The sequence below is a fragment of the Schistocerca gregaria genome, chromosome 1 (genome assembly GCF_023897955.1).
Source record: "Schistocerca gregaria isolate iqSchGreg1 chromosome 1, iqSchGreg1.2, whole genome shotgun sequence".
Taxonomy (NCBI): Eukaryota; Metazoa; Arthropoda; class Insecta; order Orthoptera; family Acrididae; genus Schistocerca; species Schistocerca gregaria.
Window position 1 is genome coordinate 304,946,286 of NC_064920.1, and position 21,233 is coordinate 304,967,518.

Below are 21,233 nucleotides of genomic sequence, written 5' to 3' on the forward strand. Positions count from 1 at the left end.
CGCAGAAATATTTTCTGCGAGGAAATAAAATTTTAAGGGCAAACCATGTCAAATTCATAACACTTAATCGATCTATTATATAGAAGATTAATCTCAGACATTTAATTCAAGAAATGTTTATTCAAAAATTATAGTTCTCATACAAATTCAATGATGTTCAATATTAACTTAATACCGAAAATCTTGTTACTGCCTTGTAGCCTTTAATTTTCTGAAAATTATATAATTATAAAGATTTTAGTGATTAATTTTTCAGGTTTAAATTACCAGCCAAGAAATTCCGTAACACTTTTTTGTCGGACTACTGGGGTAAAAAGTATGTGTGAAATTCCATGAAAACACAACCTCATTATATACTTGAAGTTTATCACTTCAATGGCAAATATTAATCTATTACAGATTGTAATAGATTATTTTATAAAATCATGTTATGTTTACAATGTCTTTGGACAATTCAGGAGTCCTTGTTGACCACATGTCAGTCCATATTCAGTGGTCCATGAGCAATGCTTAGTGTCTGGCCTAAGAGTAAATTTCCACCAGACTCGGCACATCACTCACGTACAGTAACAAGTTTGAGCATTGGGTGAGGTTCCTGCAGTACAGCCAAGTCTGTAGCATGGCACTTTAGTGAAAATTATGGAAATTAGTGCGACTCGTAGCAAGTGTTCTTTCATTGAAAAATTAACTTTAATATCACATTTATTATGGTTTAATGATAAGGCAACTTACTGGGAACAAATGTAAAAATGGCACAAATTCTGAGAAGCAGTGCACAATATATTTGGAGTAATGAGGACTGATAGCAAAATGACAACAACAATACTTGTAAAGTGGTTTTGGTAGGCAGGATTCGCTTTTAATTACGGCAGTAAATTTTAGAATTAACGCAAAACAGTTCAAAGACCAAAGGTTGCGAATTGAACAGTCATTTGTGTCTTAAGAGGGGTGAACTGGAGTGCAGAAAAACAAGACAATGGAAAAGTTTTCTCCAGTTAATGTACGGTAAAGGTAGTTCACCGAATTCTAGATAAATTAAGACTATCAGATTTGTATAGTTGACTGTTACAGGGAAAAATGAAGCATCATTTTGTAGCAGCTGATAATCAGCTGTAGCACCCAAACTAACTTCTGAATGTCATATTTTAAACTTTGCCTTATTACACAAATATTTTAAATGTTGATTCAGATTTTAAAAACACAAAGGCTTCTAATTAAATTTTTCAGCAAAGTTGGCTTACGAAATGCTAAGAATGTGAGAGTTGTTACCTTTGAAACAGTGAGGAAGAATTTGAGGCCGAAGAAACAAACAGCTTTTTAAAAAATAATTATTTAATTATAACAAAAACAAAAAGATAGTGACAGAAGGCAAGAAAATACAAAAATGTTTATATCTAATGCACAGAAATTACAATTTAGGAAGTGTCAATGTATCGAAAAGTTTAAAAAGTAAAAATGCAGCATTGCAATACAAAATTACTAAATAACAATTTATACAACCCCACAACTGCATTCACAAAAAATTGTAGAAACCAGTCTTCATAGAATTTTAGAAGGAGAATCCACCTTCAGGGACTTTATCAGAATTGTTGAAATCCAACTGACCATCTACTTCTGAAGGCACCAGGTTTGAGTCTTCAGCATCCTGCAATTACAAAATTTTTTTTTAAAGGACTATGGAAGTCAGATTCTGAAGTAACTGCAAGCAAACATTTCGTGCAATCATGTGTGATACAGCCAATATAAAGCTAATACTACAGCTAACAATTAGCACACCCCACCCAATGCAATATTCAAGACAACATGAGTGCAATTTAAGTTATCTACTTACAGCATCGGAGAAGTAAGTCTCGATCAGCTGCAATGACTTTTGGTAAATTTGTTCAGTTTCATGTTGCTGCAGAGATTCTAATTTATCCAGTCCACCACATTCTTCAATCATTATAGCAACACGTTCAACTTCACCCATCTTTTCAGCAGTCTACAATTACAGGGGGAAAAAAAGTCAAGTTACTGATAGCTTCATTATAATAGTGATCACTACTGGAACATACTTTTAGTTCATCAAGGAAAACATGGAATAATGTTATTAACAGTTATAAAAAATGAAATGGTAATAATGCAGTGACCAGTGCACAGAACCTCAGAATTTTCATTGAATTTAATGCAAAATTTTGTAAGTAGCATAAATAATCTCCACTGCATAAAGTACATTTGATAATTTTGAAATATGAGGCCAATTTAAAATATTGAAATTAAAAAGTTTTGCAGCTACTGTCAGAACAGAAGAATATCTTTTAAACTGCCTATTCTTCGAGCCATGAATGTCAGGAAAAAACAGGCCAACATTATCTAAACCAACCGAGATGAGAATTTCCACTCACAGGATTAATGGAGTATCATACCATGTTTACTCTTATAGGTAAACAAGATTTGCTCAAAGTTTTCAATTATGAAACTGTGGATGGTTTGCCCATTTACAATTTATGCGTTTCATAAGCTGCAGATACTTTTGATTGGAGCTGTATTATTCGGACCTGGTTTTTTCCACTTTTAACAGTATTGCAGACAAGATTTAAGATCATAATGAAGGATGTATGTTGCAGTAGGTACTGGGAGATTAATAAGCTTGCACAAGATAGAGTATCATGGAGAGTTGCATCAAACCAGTCTCAGGACTGAAGACAACAACAACAACAAATATTCATGCAATTATAGTAAGTGTAGACAGTGCAAACCCTGTACCATTTTCCTTCTGATGTACAAACTACCAATGGTTAAATTTTCTAATTTTAATGCATGTCACTAATGTGATTTATTCACATACTTTCTCCATTTTATGTTTTGAAAATTTATGAACAAATGAATCAAATTCTAATATGTAATAGCTAGTCCCATTATTCATTTCTTGCCCCCCCCCCCCATGACTTATTCTACACACTGCCCTCCAATACTAAATTGGTCATCCCTTTATGCCTTTACGATTCTCTTAGTCAACTTGTGCCACCAATTTATCCAGTAAATGTTTAACAGAACAATTCGTGCTATATCTCTTACCACTGCCAAGCTGTACTCTTGTCTCGTGCCTGATAGAAGTAACTAGGTTTGCTCGGATAAATATGTTATGATCCATCACAACAATTGTTTCCGAACTGTCCCTACTGCACAAACATTTTCATTTTTATTAGGATCATTGTGTCACCCTTGTTTAATCATTTAGTGTGTTTCGGTGTTTGGCCACTTGTGCTAGTTCACATAATTCACTTTTGCTTTGCTCAAATATTTACTTTTTAGTATAAATAGTGTAGTTACAACTTTTTCATACTGAGCCAAATGTGTTTCGAGAATTTAAGTGCAGTATTTACATATGTATTTTTTGCGATGTTAAACAATGGCAGTGATTTTCCAACTGTGTGGTTTTGTATATAACTGAGGAGGCATAGTACCCAATAACCTCAAAAAGAAGACTACAGGTGAGATGCAGAACACATGGAAACAAAATAGTTACCTACACATTTGCCCTTGACAACAAGAAAAAAATTCCAGAAATGCACTATGCTAGGCATGAAAAAAATACACAACTAGTGCAGTATTTCAGAATTTAAATAACCAATGACAGCTGCAGCCTTTCAGAAATGTCAATTACGACATTGAGTCAAACATTCCTACTACCCAGTTCCAGTTGCTTTTTATTAAATAAAGAAGTCTCTTTATGGCAGTTATGTACATATATCACTCAAAGTGAAAATGCAAGTGGGTATCCCGTGCATAACTTCTACGGCTTAAAACATTCCCACAGTTTACACCATTTTTTCAAGTCTTTTAAAAAATGTGAAAGTGGGGTTTCACTGTACCTTCAAATTTTTCTCAGCTATTATTTCCAATTATTCAAGCAATTAACCAATTTCCATATCCCTATTCACTACTACGAACTTTTCTAAACTGCTCATAGCAAAGCCAAATGTGGTCCAGTACAAGTTTTCACATTCATATGGCCTTAAAAATGTACTACTGCATCCACTTACACAAATATGGATTTGCAACATCTGAAGCTAAATAGTATGCCTTAAAATAAAGTACAAAAAGCACCTAAGAGAAATCTGTTCTGTTCCTAATGGAATTCTGAAGAAATTTAGAAATAACACCAACCCTTTATCAAATTTTACCATTTAGATATCCAGCACCTAGTTTAACATCAAAGACAAACTGCAGTGGCATGAATGCAGTAAATTTATTTTGGGCCACCTCAGGCAGCAATTTCAGAAAATTGTGTTACTTTATTGAGCTTGTCCTATTTGAAATTAGCACCAAATGTTGACTAGAAACACCAATTTGCATGTTCCTGACTGCTTCAGTCAACTTACAGTAGCAAAACATGGCAATTTATTCACAATAATCATGAGATGATTGCAAAGCTGATGACTAGTGCTGCAAGCACAGCATATACTGAGAAAAATTTTATATGAAATCTTTAGTTGCTGCAGCCTTTGATAATTTCTAAAACTGCTGAACATGGAAATAAGGGCCACCATCATTTAGATGAGAATGTAGAAATGGCTGTGAATCCAAGTAACAGGGAAAGGGCAGAAGGAGTGGTAACATGGCTGATACAAGTGTCGCATGGGAAAACACGGCAGCTGGAATGGTAAATTGCCTGTTTATAAAAAAATGAGGGACTGCTAATTCAACCATCAGGAAACACTCCCTTAGATTATTTCTGTCTTGCTGATGGATGAATTTATATTGAAAGTTGTGGAAGGAACAAATCAAAACAACTGCATTATTCCTTTCTGTAGGTACCAAACAACAATCATGAATAAATTGTTGGAAAGATTGTTAGTGTTCTTTGGAGTTTTTCTGCACATGGGAAATTTAAAAATGTGGAAGTTACAGGACTATTGGAAAAGGACCCTTTCACATGAAAGGAACTGCCGATAATATTTCACGAAATCTTTTTCTTGTAATACTATGTGCATTGCATTTTTCTGAAAGTCAGAAACAGGGCAAACCAAAACCGTCAGACAGGTTGTATAAAATAGGTCCCATTATCAATTTTTCAATGAAAGGATGTGCCCTGGACAGGAACTGTCACTGGACGAATCAATGATCCTTTGGTGTGGAAGATTACTTTTCCGCCAATACATCAAAAATAAAAAGCACAAGTATAGCATAAAGCTATATTTTGACAACTCCCACTGGAATGGTCCTAAAATTCGTGGTATACGCTGGCATGCTGGACGATCTAGGAGGAAGAGGGAATTTGCAAAAAATTCTTCATTTACTGGATGAAAAGTTGAATGCTGGCCACCACATGTACATGGATAATTACTATAATAGCTACACATTGGCTACGTTGCTCCTGGATAAGAAGACTCACTGCACATGAACTCAGATAATAGGAAGGATACACCCAAAGAAATACAGAAGGCAAAATTACGTAAACGTGAAGCCGTTGCGCCAGATTTGCAGGAGTTATGACAGGTGAGTGGAATGATACAAGGGAGGTATGCTACATTTCTAATGCATTTAGAAATGAAATGGTTTATGGTGAGAACAAAAAGGAGAAGAAATCCAAGTCCTTGGCCATTTTAAACTACAAGAATTTTATGTCCCGAGTTGATTGGCACGATCAGATGTTCTATTACTGCTCAGAACGAAAAACTATATGCTGGTACAAGAAACTTTTTCTCTATGCTATGGAAATGATGCTGACAAACACATGCCCTACACAATTATTCTGGCACAAAAATGACCAGAATTCAGACTCGGTATTATAAGAGCACTGTTGCCACAAAAGTAAGTAGAACGGCCAGTCAGAAACCCCCAACATGTTATGGTTAAACAAGAATCAACTGGAACATCAAAAACACCGATCATGCATAAGCCAAGAACAACGAACAGACAATTTATGAGTAACCAGATTGCCCAAATAAAGCAGGGTATTTTTGAATTATTGTGTTATTCACCATCTCTAAAGGCAGATAGCACTTTCTGTTCTTTCATTTTCCGACAGTTATGTGTAGGTGCTATTCTTGAACTTTCATATTTATTCAATTTGTTTGAGTGTAATCAGTAAAGTTCTCGATTGTATCATTTCTGTAATTTGACATCTATTTTATTTCAGAAGTTACACAATTTTTGTTTTTGAATGCTGTTTCTACTACATTTTTTGTTTAATAAATATGTTATTTGTCAGTAGGATGTATAGTTTTATTTTTGAATATAAAATAAAAATGTAGTACTCTAAACTGTTAATTTTCAGGAAACAAACAAGATGTACTAGCACGTCTATGGCCACCCGCTACATAATGTGATATGTCACTGACACTTTAATGTACCATTAAAGAACTGTGGACAGGTGGTAGCAGTGAGTTTGAAAGCTTTATGGGGAGCTGTACTTGCATCTACTCCTATGAACCAAATTGGGCCAATGAAGGTTAAAGGAAAGACACCAATAGAATTATTTTTGAGAAGGAAGAGCCAGTTTAAAACTATTTGGGACAGGATGTTTTGTCTGGATTCCAGCACGGAAACAAAGTTTGATGCCAAATCTTTCGAGTGTTATATCGTTATGATTACTGGCTATAGTGTATACCTTCCAGATAGGCGTTCAATTATTGCTAGCCAAGATGTAAAATTCAAGGATGAAACATTGAAGCAATCATTGAAGAGATGTTACCAAATTAGTTTAGTTAACATTATCGACTTTGAATGATACAGAAACACCCGATTCTAATGAAGACGAAATATCCAAAGAAAACATTACAAGACATAGTAGTAATAGTAGAGGGTTTTTTGGGCGCACGACAGCAATGTCTTCAGCACCCACTCAATAGTAGAGTGAGACGGGTGTCAAGAAAATACTCAGAATAGTAAGATAAAACAGAACATAAAACACACGTAACAAGCTTTGAAAAAATATGTGCCTACCCACACCAAAGCGTGGGACAAAGCATGTCCCCAGCAGTAAAACATGGACAACACAGCAGATGGAAGTGGCTGGCTGATCACAAGGAAAAAAGGGAGGAGTCAGCAACTCTGCAATACACTAAAACCTCCAACCTAAATATTTAGGCCAGAGCCCAGACACATCACTAAACTTTAAAACCCTAGACACACACATCATCGTTAGCTAAAACACAAGGCAGACCCCCATCAACTTTTACTTCTGCCCTTGCATCACAGTATAAAATGCACTCTGTTAAAATGTGCTGGGCAGAAATATGCACACCACAAGCATCACAAAATGGAGGATCCTCCCCATCATAATAAAAAGCTATGTGTGTAAGGACAGTGCCCAATCCAAAGACATGGGAGGGTCACTTCTTCCTGCCTGAGCAAGCGTCAGGAGGAACGCCACTGCCAAGTTGTTGAATTCACCATTCACGGTTTATTAGCTGTCACCACCAGCCATTCTTCCTCCCACAACTCTATGCACTTCCTGTGGAGTGCAGAGATAGACTGCAAGGGAATAGGACACTGGACAACATCCTGCTCTCTGCAAGCCTCCTTGGCAGCCTGATCAACCTGTTCATTGCCCCATATTCCTACATGGCTAGGCACCCAGCAGAAGGACACCTCCTTACCCCACCATTGGAGCAAGTACAGTTGGTCATATCCTCAGTTAGGTACAGATTCTGCAGTGATTGTAAGGCACCAAGAATCTGAGCAAAGAAGAAATAGATTGCCCCGAACACTATTCATCTGCTCCAGTGCCTTCAGAATCGTGTGGAGCTCTGCTGCGAAAATGGTATAGTCATCAGGGAGACGAATCTGGGTAACATGATCAACGAACACTACAGAACAGCCAAGGAAATTCTCCTGATTGGAGCCATCAGTGTAAACGATGGTGAAACCATGATGCACATCTAAAATGTTGAAAAACAGATTGGAATGTAAAAATCTGGTGCGCTATCTTTCTTAAAATTAGGCAAATCTAAAATAAGTCTGGGTGTGCAGAGGAGTCAAGGTGGAAATCTGCTCCAACTGTGACGTAAAACATGAAGACCAGCCATGGACATCTCAGAGGCAACCCTGTGAGTTAATCCCACAGGGCTGTGTCACACATTGCCAGTTATGAAATAGCCGTGCCAGAGGAGGCTGAGCAAAGGGATGGTAACCAGGTATGCAGGGTGTGGACCAAGTTTTATACGCCTGGCATACTAAGTAGCTGTTGCCGCATATGAAGTGGCGGTTCACCAGCCTCAGCACAGAGACTTGGTATGGGGCTAGTTCTGAATGCCCCAGTGGCCAACTGAAGCCCTTCAGGGTGCACAACGTCCAACATCTTTCAGTAAGGACTCTCAGACCCATACACCATGCACCCATAATCGAGCCTGTAAAACTGGAGCAGACAAGTCCTGTTAGCTCCCCATGTATGTGGCTAAGACATTTTAAAATACTTAAAGCCTTAAGTGACCGTTGTCTCAGGTCTTTAAGATGAGGTAACCACGTAAGCTTCGAGTAAAAACTGAGCCTCAAATCACACCATGTCTAAAAGTAAGGATAGCATCCCTCATCCTCAACTCGCAAAAAGTTAAAAATCGAACGAGAACGGTGAAAAAGAACACATACGGACTTCTCAGTGGGAAACTTAAAACCACTCTTCTGAGCCCAGTCATCCAAACGTCAGAGTAAGTTGCAACTGATGTGTTGTTGCAAGGCTTGAAGAAGAGCAAAACAAAAAGACATCAACAAACAAGGAACACTGGACAGGAGGTAATGCTATTAATAGCGATGGCGAAGAGTCACACTTTAAACGCTACCCCGAGGGACACTTCTGCTCAAAGCGATCAGACAGGATGTCGCCTAATTTGGTACCTAAAATATCATGGCGAGACGAAAGACTGAATAAAAAAAGGAAGACAACCACGGAAACACCGTTCGTGAAGCTGCTCCAGGATGAGACGCCTCCAAGTGGTATCGTAGGCCTTCTCGATGTAAGAAAAGGTGCCTAGAAGGCGTTGACAGCAAAGGAAAGCTTGTTGTATAGCCACCTCCCGGAGGGCAAGGTTATTGAAGGTGGAACGAAACCTCCTGAACCCACACGAAAAGCAACTGAGGAGTTGCCGGGATTCTAACATCCAGACAAAGCAGCAGTTGACCATACCCTCCAAAGTCTTTCCTATGCAACTAGTGAGGGCAACACTAGTAGCTACTCGGGCTCATGCAGTCTTTCCCAGGTTTTAAAAAGGAATTAAAACTGCCTCACACCACGAGTTAGAAAAGTGACCTGACGTCCAAAAGTCTGAGGAGGATTTCTTTGTTGCGCCTTGTGAGGTGCCGTAGCATACTGTAGTGGATCCTGTCGTGACCAGGGGATGTATCATGAGCTGCAGACAATGCAGATCTTACTCCCACATAAAAAATGGGCAGCTGTAAAATTCATGAGAGGTGGACTGGAAGTCCAGACTACACCTCTCAGCAACAACTCTATGGTGCTAGGAACCTGGATCCTGACTGGTTGTTGCAGTAACTGTGGCAAAATACACTGCCATAGTCTGAGCAATGTCTTGCTGATCTGTGCAGAGAGTGCCGTTATTCATTACAGAAGCCATGGGGCACCTCCTTCCCTCTGCCAGAAATTCTGCTGCTAGTCTCCCACATAATGGAACTTTTGGTGGAACGATTAATGGTGTTCAGGAACTGTTGCCATGACCTCTTCTTGCTCTCACTAATAATGCGGTGGCATCTTGCCCTCACCACCCGAAAGGCTGCAAGATTCCCAGCAGTTGGACGACAATGGAACCGATGCAGAGCCGCACGCCTGGTCCTGATTGCAGAGCGGCATTTGGCACTCCACCAAGGGACAGGCTGCCTCTTCCAGTGGCCTGTCAACTGGATGCTGCAGAAGCATGGTGGACCGTTTTGGTAATATGATCCACCCACACCTCAACATTCGCACAGTGTTCGAACTGGACCAACTGCTGTACTGAGCACCCATTTTGGTGGTCTCCTTTCGGGGCCCACACCGTCTGGCAGGTGAATCCCGATTGGGAAATCATCACTGCCGTGCAAGTCAGCAACGACATCCCAGTGAGCACTGGCGGCAAGAGCTGGAGAGCAAAGCTAGAGATCAACCCAGTCGCTATGCAGAAATGAGTGCTCTGTCCTCCATTGAGGAAGTAGGCACAAGATGACAGGAGAAGCCTCAATTGCTCGACCCCTGGGGCAGGTAATTGCAGAGCCCCAAAGCACATTGTGGGCATTAAAACCACCACAAATAATGAACATCTGGGGAGCTGTGTAAGAATGTCTATGAGGGCCACTTCATCAATTGCATCATGTGGGGGCAAGTAAAGCGAATATACAGTCAATGGATAACGCACAGACACAGAGACGGCCTGTCAAGTAGTCTTGAGCGAGAGAGGCGAGGAGTGGTAGTCTGTCCTGACGAAAATACCTACACCTCCTATAGCTCTCTCCACCCAGTTCGTTCTTTTTGTGGAGTTTATAGCCTTGTAGCTCAGGGGAGTATGATGGCTGGAAATAAATCTCCTGGAGACCGTGGTCTTCCCTGAGAGAGTAGACGAAGTTCCTCCACATGTGTCCTGAACCCTTGCAAGTTCCACTGAAGTATGGGAGCCATCTATGATGGGGGTAGCACTTCATCCTGTCTCTCCGATGGGGCGGGGAGACTGCAGCAGGTGGAGGCACAGGCGTGCGGCGAGATGATTGCCCCACACATACGTCGTATTCCATCAACTCCGGGGAAAAGTCAGATGAAGCCTCACGTGAAACATCTATATGTTCAGATGGTTTACCATGGGATTTGACCTGCTGTTGCTGTACAGGAGCTTTCTGCAGTTCGAGGCGCCAGGGGCTGGCCCAAGTTCGCCACTGTACCTTCGATTTTTAGACCTTTTTGGCCTCACCATAGGGGATACCCTTAGTGTTTTTATTACCTGGACTTTGCGTTCCTCCAAAAATATTCGCCAGTTCCTACTGCAAACAGGGTGGTTTACAGAGCCATTGATACATTTGGCCAGATACAAGCAACAAACTCTTTCATGGGCAGCATTACCACAGTTGCCACAAATCGCTTCACTTTTACACCCTGATGTGGTATGCCCAAAACGCTGGCATTCAAAACAGCGCATTGGGATTGGGAAATAAGGTCTCACACTAAGGCGAAGGAATCCAGCTTTAACATGTTCAGGAAGTTTAGTGCTACTGACAGTCAGAATAACCGAGTCAGATTTGACAATACTGCCATCAACCCTCTTCATATGTTGGACATCAACAATACTTTCCAGAGTCCACTCACGATGCAGTTCTTCATTGGGAATGTCGACTAGATCCCGGCATATCAGAACACCTTTTCTATAATTCAAGGTGCTGTGCAATTCAGTGTCTATGGCATACCCCCAAGCCATTTAGCAGCTTTGAGGTTAGTTGCTTGCTGGGAAGTTGAAGTTTCCACTAGCAAGGTCCCATTACACAAACACTTCACTGTTTCTAAGGAGCCACAGATGCCCTCCAAACCCTTTTGTATATAGAAGGGTGAAACCTAATTACCAGAATGCATTCTGTTATTAAAGACTTTACTTGTTAAAGATGTGCCAGAGTCAGGGGGACTGACTGCATGAGCCCTCTTCAGAGACTGGGTGTTAGAACCTTCCAGCAGCCCACCCTTTCTGCTGGGAGGAGGAAAAGAGGATTTCGAAGGATTCTTCTCGGTCCCATGAGCAGCTAGGGAACTAGAAGTCCACCTAGACAAAGCCCCGCGTGCCTAGGTTAGCCTTATAGAACTGAGGTGCAGCAGGGTTCCCCACTAACAACTCTTCTACCTCAACAGCCATGCACCTCATCAGCACACAGCACACCCTGAGACAGGTTTATTCCATCCTCAAAATCTGGGTAGACAAGCCAAGATCCCACTCCCTAAGACACACATCGTTCCACCGCCGCGCCGCAGTGGTGACTGAAGTATGTCCAGAGCTTACGGTGACAGGGGAATGGCAGCACTTCTCACCAGCTCAGGAACCCCAGGGTCGACAAGCCCTTACCCAGCAAATGAATGCTGAGCCCCGGACAATCATCAAGATCATGTAGAAGCAACTGAAAATGCAGATGGTCATCAAGTTTTAGGGGACAAAATCATAAGGCCGACATTACCTAGGTGAACCTGAGAAACCCAAAATGATGCTGAGAGAAGTTCCAAGGAACTACAATGAAGCAGTGAAATCCTCAGATGTAAAAAAATTGGAAAGCTTCAATGGATGAAGAAATGGACTTACATCAAAAGGCTGGTACTTGGTAATTAGTTGATTTACCAGCTGGAAGGAAGGCTATTGGAAATCTATGATTGTTTGCAATTAAATTTAATAACAATGACATTGTATAGCACAAAGCAAGGCTAGTTGCAAAAGGATTTAGTCAAAGGCCAGGGCTTTATTTTTCTGAAAATTTCAGTCCTGTGGTTAGGTTTGAAAGTGAGTCCTTGTGTGTTGCTGTTCAAAGATTGGGAAATCAAACAATTTGACATTAATACAGCATTTTTTAAATTGTAAACTGGAGGAAGAAATTTACATGCAACAACCACAAAGTTATGATGGCACAGACCGTGTTTGCAGATTGCTTCAAAGCTTGTATGGACCGAAGCAAACAGCATAATGTTAGAGTGTTTAAAGCTATACCTTAAGAAATCAAATTTTCAAGAGAGTAGTGCCGATCCTTTTATGTATTTTAATCTTATTTCATGTGGATGATGGATTGATAATGGGACCTGGTGAAAGTTTACAATTACACTAAACAATTACAGGAGTTTGATAAAATATTAGGTGAAGTGGATTGTTATCTTGGCAAGTCCAAAGATTTTACGATTGTATGAAGATTAATGAGACTGCATACATGAAAAGATTGAGGTATATGACTGACGCATAGCCAATATCACCAATTGAGCCTGGATGGACACCTGATAATTCACCACCAGCTACTGATACTGACACTTACCGAGAAAGAGCTAGACTGCTTTGAGAATGCAGCCTTATTCATCTTTAAAAGTAAGGCACATCAACACTGCTGAATCAACGATGCACGATACCTCATGCTAACCTTACCTCACTTTGCATGCTCTGTCACAGCTAGGAAGCCGCACAGTTGAGTGCCAGTTTCTTTATTCAAGTTTGAGAATTGGAAAATAAGACTATTCAAAAAGAAGTTATTCACATTTGATTGCTATTCCTCACATATATCCAAAATGTATGTACATTTAAATTTTATCTATCCTTTTCCCCCCGACTCCTTTGAATGTTTGGCAAGATTGTTGAAGGCTTAGCGTTTTCTTTCAAAGAAATTCAATTTTCTGCTATGACAAAAATGTACATGCAGTTGAAATTACAATGCTTAGCACATATGCTGCAAAGAAATTTTGTACTTTAGCTATAGTTCACAGTCTAGCATTACCAATCTTATGGAAATAGACAAAAGTATGTTATTTTCTAGAATGAGGGAGTATTCTGAAATTACTGACTTGAGAATTTTTTCCAGGAGAAATTAGAAATCACACCTCAAGAGCATCATCTTTTTGACAAACTACACAAAATAAGCAACTGAAAGTAAATAGACTTACCTGTAAGATGTTTCCCAACCCATCCAGTACCACAGACACAGTTTTCCAATCTTTGCTGTCAAGAAGGTCACAGAATGGCTTCAGCACTCCACATCGAACAAGGTGTACTATCTGGTCTGCAGACCCTCCCGAAGTGAAGTTTGTGACAGCCCAAGCTGCTTCCTTTTGAGACTTGAAATCTCCCTGGGTGTAAAATGAACAGTGTTTTCAATGTTCATCTAACAAACATTTAAGATCTATAGTATATATTTAAACTGAAGTGCTTAATGGAAAAATAGGGACTAGGCAACATTTAAGTATTGGGAAGCATTTACATATAACTGCAACTTCTGAAAAGTTAAAACTAAGCAATAAGTTAAGGGAATCTTATTAACCATAATAGGTTTTAGTCTTCACAAATTGAAAATTGCTCTAATGCTGTACTATCCTAGTGAAGAAATCCAATTATACGTGACAATCACTGCACAGAATTGTTAAAACTGACAACTGTTAATTACTTAGCTTGTTATAGCGAAGGAATGAAACTTACTTTTGTCAAAACTGCTATCAATGGTTCAACAAGACCAGCTTTCACGACTTCCTGTATTTGGTCAACATTGCCAGCTGTTATATTTGACACAGTCCAAGCTGCCTCTTTCATTATATTAAGCCGTGGGTGATCTAACAGTTGACCTAAATACTTCAGACCACCTGCATTGATAACTGCATCAGTCTGCAATAATTAAGATTCATTACATTTAGGAATGCCCCTGAATATTTTCTACGACCAAAGAAATACACTTACCTGTGTATCATTTCCTGTAACAATATTACCAACAGCACGCAAAGCTGGTGTGAGGACAGATACTTCATTAAAGGAAAGGAGTTCCACCAATCTTGGGACAACACCAATGTCAACTACTGCTTGGATTTTGTCATTCGTGCCATCAGTTAAATATGACAAGGCCCAACATGTATCCGCTGAAACATGCATTTCACACTGATTTTCTGTGTTACCCAAGGCTCACCAATTTAAATATAATTTCAGACTTACCCAACACATCACTGTCACCATAGTTTAACAACTTGTTTAAGGCAGGGAGACACATTTTGATACTTTCAAACGGTGGAGGTGGATTTTTGTTTCGACAAAGGTTTGAAAGAGTCCAAACTATGTTCCTTAAGAATGTCACCTGCAATATAAATTTGTATCAGTTAAATTAGGAATGGCTCCAGAGTCAGAGCCAAAGACATTTTTGGCTTTACAAGCTAGTGCTATTAAAGGAGATACAAAAAGAAAAATTACGGTTGACAATGCATTAGTTAAGATTAGACACTAATACCAAATTTAAACTGCTGTTACTTAGGATATAAGCACTACTCCAGAGTTGATAAGACAAAGGCTACTCTTTTTTTTTTAAAAATGAGTCTACAGGAAATTTAAGTGGAAAATTGTCAAAACTGGAAAAAAAAAGACGATCTTACTGCAGTCTCTGGTCTGATAAGTTCAAGCAATGCGGGCACTGCTCCATTATTTATAACCAGATCTCTTGCCACTGGTCCATCACCAGCAATATTTCCTAATGCCCACACAGCCTGTTCTGCAACATGAGCAGATGGCGAAGATAACAGAGCAACCAATTTGGGAACAGCACCACTTTTAATAACAGCATAGGTCTGCTCAGAGTTTCCAGAGGCAATGTTTGTTAGAGCCCAAGAGGCTTCAAACTGGAGTGATGGGCTGTAAAAAGATACCCAAAATTAATAACTTATTCTTATTTTTTCCAACATCTGATTGCTATAATCAAGTTTCTTACTTGTGGTGATATGACAAAAATTCTACACATCTTGGAACAATGCCACATTCAATCATGACATCAATTGGAGGATTTCTCTCTCTGCTCAATGTTTTTCTGGCAGCTTGTGTTGCTTGGAACTGTGCATCTGGATCACTGCTTGACATTCCTGTAATACAAAATCTCAAGTAGAAAATTTATTTAAAAATTTGCAGAAAAAAACTGCAAAAATCTATCTAAACTTACCTGCTATTATTTCATCCACCGGTATAGTTTGTGGCATTTGAATATTATTGTCTTGTAGAGGTGAAGTAGGTTCTTCAAAGTCCGCAATATTTCTCCTCTTAAGCAACTGATCATCTTTATGGGCCTTACGAAGCTCCACTCTAACTTCACTCCTCCTCCGACGCATTTCCTAGAAGTTCAATAAGTCAGAACAGCACTAAAAGACTGACTACACTGATCTTTATTCACCCATGGATCATCTCACAGTAAGGTTTTGCTAAGGTAAAACAATGCCCTTCTACAGGCAATACACACAAGACAGCATACACATGCTTTATGTTTAGAACGTAGATAGCTTATACTGTACTTACTTCAAGATTCTTTCCCTTATTTTTGAAGGCTGTGAGCCTATTTGGCACATCATTCTCTTGAGTAGGCATGTTTAGATCCTGCAACAAGTGAAAAAGTTTAATAAATAATTTACTTAAACTCTACCAAAGCTCCGAGTTGTTTCACAACAGCAAAAGAAATGGAGGATAGGTAGCTACGCTGTAAAACCTGTATAGTGTCACAGCTAAAATAAAGCTAATAGCATTAACTACGTTCAATCCTTTCAAATTTGTGTGTATATAGAAACGATAAGAGTTTACCGACGTTTAACAGGCGTTACTGAAATTACCCAAGAATCATAAGTGAACACAAAGCAGTTGTCCCTGACTCCTCTGTTAAAAATTAAACATATCAGTGAGAATTATCAACGGGATGTGAGGCTGACATATCTCTTTCCGTTCTTATTTCCTAGATCAGTGAAGTACAAGGAACAATTTTAACTGCAAATAGAGAACTCCAATTACTAGGGCTAAGTATTTAGAATTTATGTGGTCCGTTTACATACCGGTAATATAACTACGCTTTAGTAATCGCAGTAGCCAGCAGTCAGCACTCAGTTGTGTACAACTCTTGGTTTTATCAAGCCGGGTAAAAGGCTTTTATACATACAAATGTTTCGAACACATTTTGACAGCCAACGAATTAAGAAAAATGATAAATACGAGATACAACGAAATGCAATCGCAGTCAAACCATTTCCTATTGCATAAGAACTCATTAAATAAACTTAATACTTCGAACAGCTTACTGAACACGCAAAATTCATTCCTGACACTCACCTTACACTTAGACGACAGCTCACAACTCCCAACTCTACTTCTGAAAGTATCTTCTCGCAACACTTCTTTGAAGACAGCAAGACACCGAGCACAACGATATTTGTGTTTAAATGTTCGAGGACTTGTCTTCTCATTGGCTACGTGTTGTATCGCTGCCTTCACGTGATTGGTTCACTGTGGAAAAACGTTACAGGTTTTTCTGCCTGTTTAACGGTTGGAGGGGGGAATTGAAAGAAATACTTTGAAAGCAGGGAAATTTGAAATTATATTAATAATATATGAAAAAACATATGAGCATCAGTTTTAAAACGGTTTGTCGCAAAACAAGTTGTAGTTTCGTCTTGAAATTTTCATTTCCGTATCAAAAGATATACCTGCAAAGATGGATATAATAGGTGTGATCATGTGCGTGTTTGACAACACATACACACTGTGTGAAAAGTGTGCAACTATTCGTTGAATGCTAGTTCCGGAAAACATTAGGAATGAAATTTCATCAGTACAGTACATTTATATCTACTTTAATTTGCTCAGAACCATGCCCAACCGAAGAGTCTTCCCTCTTCTTCGTATTTCTTAATATGTTGCATGATGTGCTATTGTTTTATTTGTATTTTGTGAGACTGTTCGGTTAACTGAGAAGTAAATATGAGTACTTTTTCTTTTCTCTATCTTGGCAGTTATGTGTAGGATGCCGTTGCCCATGAATGTCATTGGCGCAAGGTAGGAATCACGTTATGGAATCAAGATTGCATGTTCGTCTCCCAATATCCTATTATTTGACGGAAACATTAGGATTGTAGCATTTTAGAAAAATTGTTAGAGATCAAACGTAACATCGACAGTGTATGAGTTTCTTCTTGTAGGCGATCTAGGGAACTTTAGTATAACAAAGCCCTGGTCATAATTGTTGAATGTCAAAAGTGATTTCTTTGACACCATGCAACTTGGTTTAGAGAAGTGCCGATATAAAATTAGCGATCAAGTACGTACCGACACTTACTGGCAACGACCGCAGAACTCAGTATGTAGTGATTTCATGATTATTGCATCAACAGTTCCTTAACGACAGGATATTTGCTTTCGTTAGCATCGCCTTATCAAACGTGTAACTCGTCACTATCTTAGTGTTGTACATTGTGGGAAAATGTTATTGTAATTTAACCAGTCTATTTGATACCGGTAGACGAATTTGTAGTTGTGCTGAACCGCATTTCTAGCCACATGTATGTTATTAAAACTTTTTGCATTCCGATGACTGGCGTATTGCGAGATGTTTTTGGGAGAATGTTTGCATAAATTCTTTTTTCTGCGTTGTTAAATCTCATATAGGCGAAGTACTATAAACAGTGGCTACAGGACCTGTCTTGCGACGACTAATGTTAAAGCACGAATATTTTTCATTGATAGGGATGAAGCAATATGTGCAGTTTTGCATAAACTTATTTTTCAAGCACAATCTGCCAATGCCACGTTTAGCAGCATTCGTTAAATATTCCTGTTTTGTATTCCTGTGTGTTGTTTTTTGTTTGGTGACGGAAGTAAGGTTTGGGGGGGGGGGGGGCTTATTGAAACCAGTGTTCCTGTGCTATCATCCCGCCAGTGCTGCCAGTTCATCATCATTGTAAGCTCTGTGCACAATGGTGATAACTTGGGGATGCCACTGATGGTAGACTTGCATCTAAGTGCTTGATTGCAATGATGATGATGTCGTCGTGGTCTTTGGTACAAAGACTGATTTTATGCAACTCTCTATATTACTCTTATCATGTGCGAGCGTCTATATTTCCAATTAACTACTGCAGCCAACATTCTTATGAATCTGCTTAATGTGTTCATCTTATTATCTCACACAACTTTCCTCCAGTACTAAATTGGTGATCCCATATTGCCCGAGAATGTGTCCTATCAACTGATCCTAGTCAGGCTGTGCCTCAAATTCATTTTCTCCCCAATCCTGTTCAGTGCCGGTACGTCCTCACAAGGGCAGCCGTACCCGATGCAATAAGGGGATGCAGCTCGTCCCCCCCCCCCCCTCCAGCTTTCGTGGAAAGGAGAAAATAAGGGTACCGAGCGAGGTGGCTCAGTGGTTAGACACTGGACTCGCATTCGGGAGGACGACGGTTCAATCCCGCGTCCGGCCATCCTGATTTAGGTTTTCCGTGATTTCCCTAAATCGCTCCAGGCAAATGCCGGGATGATTCCTTTCCAAGGGCATGGCCGACTTCCTTCCCCGTCCTTCCCTAATCTGATGAGACCGATGACCTTGCTGTCACGTCTCCTTCCCTAAACCCCCCAACCCAACACAGAAGATAAGGTGTTATTTTGTTGGATGTCTTTCTTTCATGAAAATTTTTTAAAACTTGGTATTGCAGATTTTTAACAGGGTCATAACTGGAACTCCTTTTATGGCTACTTGCAAGTTGCTATAGTATGGATTTCCTTAACTCTATATGAGTTACACAATCTAACAATCTAATCTTTAGCATTCTTCTGCAGCACCACTTTGCAAAAGCATCTGTCCTTATCTTTTCTGTTTATCATCCATATTTCACTTCCGTACATGACTACACTCAATACAAATACAGGAAAGATTACCTGACACTTAGATCTATGTTAACAAAGTTTTCTGCTCCAGAAAGGCTTTTCTTGTCATTGCCAGCCTACATTTAATATCCTCTCTACTGAAGCCAACATCAGTTATTTTCCTTCCCAAATAGCAAAACTCATCTACTACTTAGTGCCTCTTTTTCTACTTTAATTCCCTCAGCATCACCCTATTTAAGACTACATTCCATTATCCTTATTTTGCTTTTGGTGATGTTTATCTTATATCCACCACTCAAGACATTGTCCATTCTGTTCAACTGCACTTCCAAGCATATTGCTGTCACTGACAGAATTAAAGAGTCATTTTATTTCTTCTCCCTGAACTTTAATTCCTTCTCCAAATTTTTGTTTGCTTTCCTTTAATGCTTGCTCAAGATACATTTAACATTGGAGGTAGACTACAATCCCTGTAACACCACCTCTCTCTGCCAGTGTTTCCCTTACATGTCCCTTAACTCTTGTAACTCCCGTCTGGTTTGTACAAGTGGTAAATAGCATATTGCTCCCTGTTTTGTAGCCCTGCTACTCAGAATTTCAAAGAGAATATTCGAGTCAGCATTGTCAAAAGCCTTCCCACATTTCTCCAGAATCAAAAAAGAGCTTCCCAGAGGTTGGCTTCTACCAGTTTTTCATTCTTCTTTAAATAATTTGTGTTTATACATTACAACCATGACTTGTTAAACTGGTAGTTCAGTAATGTTCACACCAATTGGCTCCTGTTTTCTTTGGAATTAGAATTCTTATATTCTTTTTGGTAGTCAGATGGTATTTCACCTGTCTTGTACATCTCCATGAGCTTTGAAAGACCCAAGTCAAAATGGTGAATGGAAATGTTTGTGAAATTTCTGCATCACTGTTTATTTACTTATAGATTTTAATAGCTTACTGTTATTCTAGACAGACTTGATAAGGGAAACAGTCATTGAGACCTTTCTTGAACTGTCTAAGGCTTTTGATTCTGTGAATTGTGCAGTTCTATTATCCCAATTAGAAACTTAGGATGGAAGAGAAGTAGCACTATACTTCATAAGTTCGTATTTTCAAGACAGAAGACAGTGTGTTAAACAGTGTTGTAAGAATGAAAGTAAAATTCTAGCAGTAAAACCAGCACACACAACTCTCAACTAGGGAGTACCCTAGGGAAGTAGTCTTGGGACGTATTGGTTTATTGTATAGATTGATGATACAACACACCTGAAAAACTCAAAGCTAGTGAATTGTGCTGATGGTGCATCATTTAGTAGCTGGGGCCATATTGATCTACTAGTGTTACAAAGAAATAAAGATAACTCTGAACTGATCACAGAATAACTAACAATAAATAAATTTACATTGAATGAGGACAAAACACTTGTAATTAAGTTCTTGCTGAATTATAACTAATCTAATCTCTTCCTTAAGCTGAAACACCTGATATACATAAGATTTTATGCATTGTGATTGACGAACATCTTACGTGGAAAGAGAATATCAGCCACATCTGTAAAAAGATTAGCAATAACATTTACTTAATTACTCTAATAAATCCTCCTGTCCTTAAACAAGTATACTACGGATTAATTCAGTCGCATTTGCAGTGTGGGATTGAAATTTCAGGAAGGGCCCCCACAGTGTACATGGGTAGGATATTCAGGCTTCAAAAGAGAACAGTTACAATAATTGCCAATATAAGTAAATGCCTGTCCTGCAGAGATTTCTATAAAAATTATAATATACTGTGTATCTGTTGCACATTCTGAAGACTGTTATGTTTGTAAAACAAAATGGTGAGCTAAGTGTAATATATAGACATTCATAATTACAATACACGAACCAAATGTGATTATCATAGGATATTGCCTAATAAAAGAGCTACAGATCACAGTCCACCTGAAGCTGGAA

At 39.1% G+C, this 21,233-nt stretch overlaps 2 protein-coding genes across 5 annotated transcripts in view; one reads left to right on the plus strand and one right to left on the minus strand.

Moving 5' to 3' along the window:
- Positions 1-1,314: 1,314 nt before the first annotated feature.
- On the minus strand, positions 1,315-17,325 carry LOC126342685 (importin subunit alpha). The gene is made up of 12 exons (XM_050001877.1): positions 17,117-17,325; positions 16,743-16,916; positions 15,945-16,022; positions 15,595-15,763; positions 15,370-15,517; positions 15,038-15,293; positions 14,607-14,745; positions 14,358-14,533; positions 14,103-14,285; positions 13,574-13,756; positions 1,832-1,981; positions 1,315-1,645 (listed from the first exon to the last, which is right to left on the minus strand). Exons 3-12 carry the CDS (start codon positions 16,011-16,013, stop codon positions 1,550-1,552), a joined length of 1,569 nt encoding a protein of 522 aa, XP_049857834.1. The 5' UTR covers positions 16,014-16,022; positions 16,743-16,916; positions 17,117-17,325; the 3' UTR covers positions 1,315-1,549.
- The window catches only part of LOC126342701 (citramalyl-CoA lyase, mitochondrial-like), a 178,632-nt gene continuing 174,721 nt past the window's right edge, over positions 17,323-21,233 (plus strand). For all 4 annotated transcript variants that reach the window (XR_007565155.1, XM_050001878.1, XM_050001879.1 and 1 more), the window contains exon 1: positions 17,323-17,465. Coding sequence is in view for 3 of the 4 variants with exons in the window: in XM_050001878.1 (XP_049857835.1) it covers positions 17,425-17,465 (41 nt within the window). In the remaining variant the exon portion in view is untranslated. The remainder of the gene's footprint in view (positions 17,466-21,233) is intronic.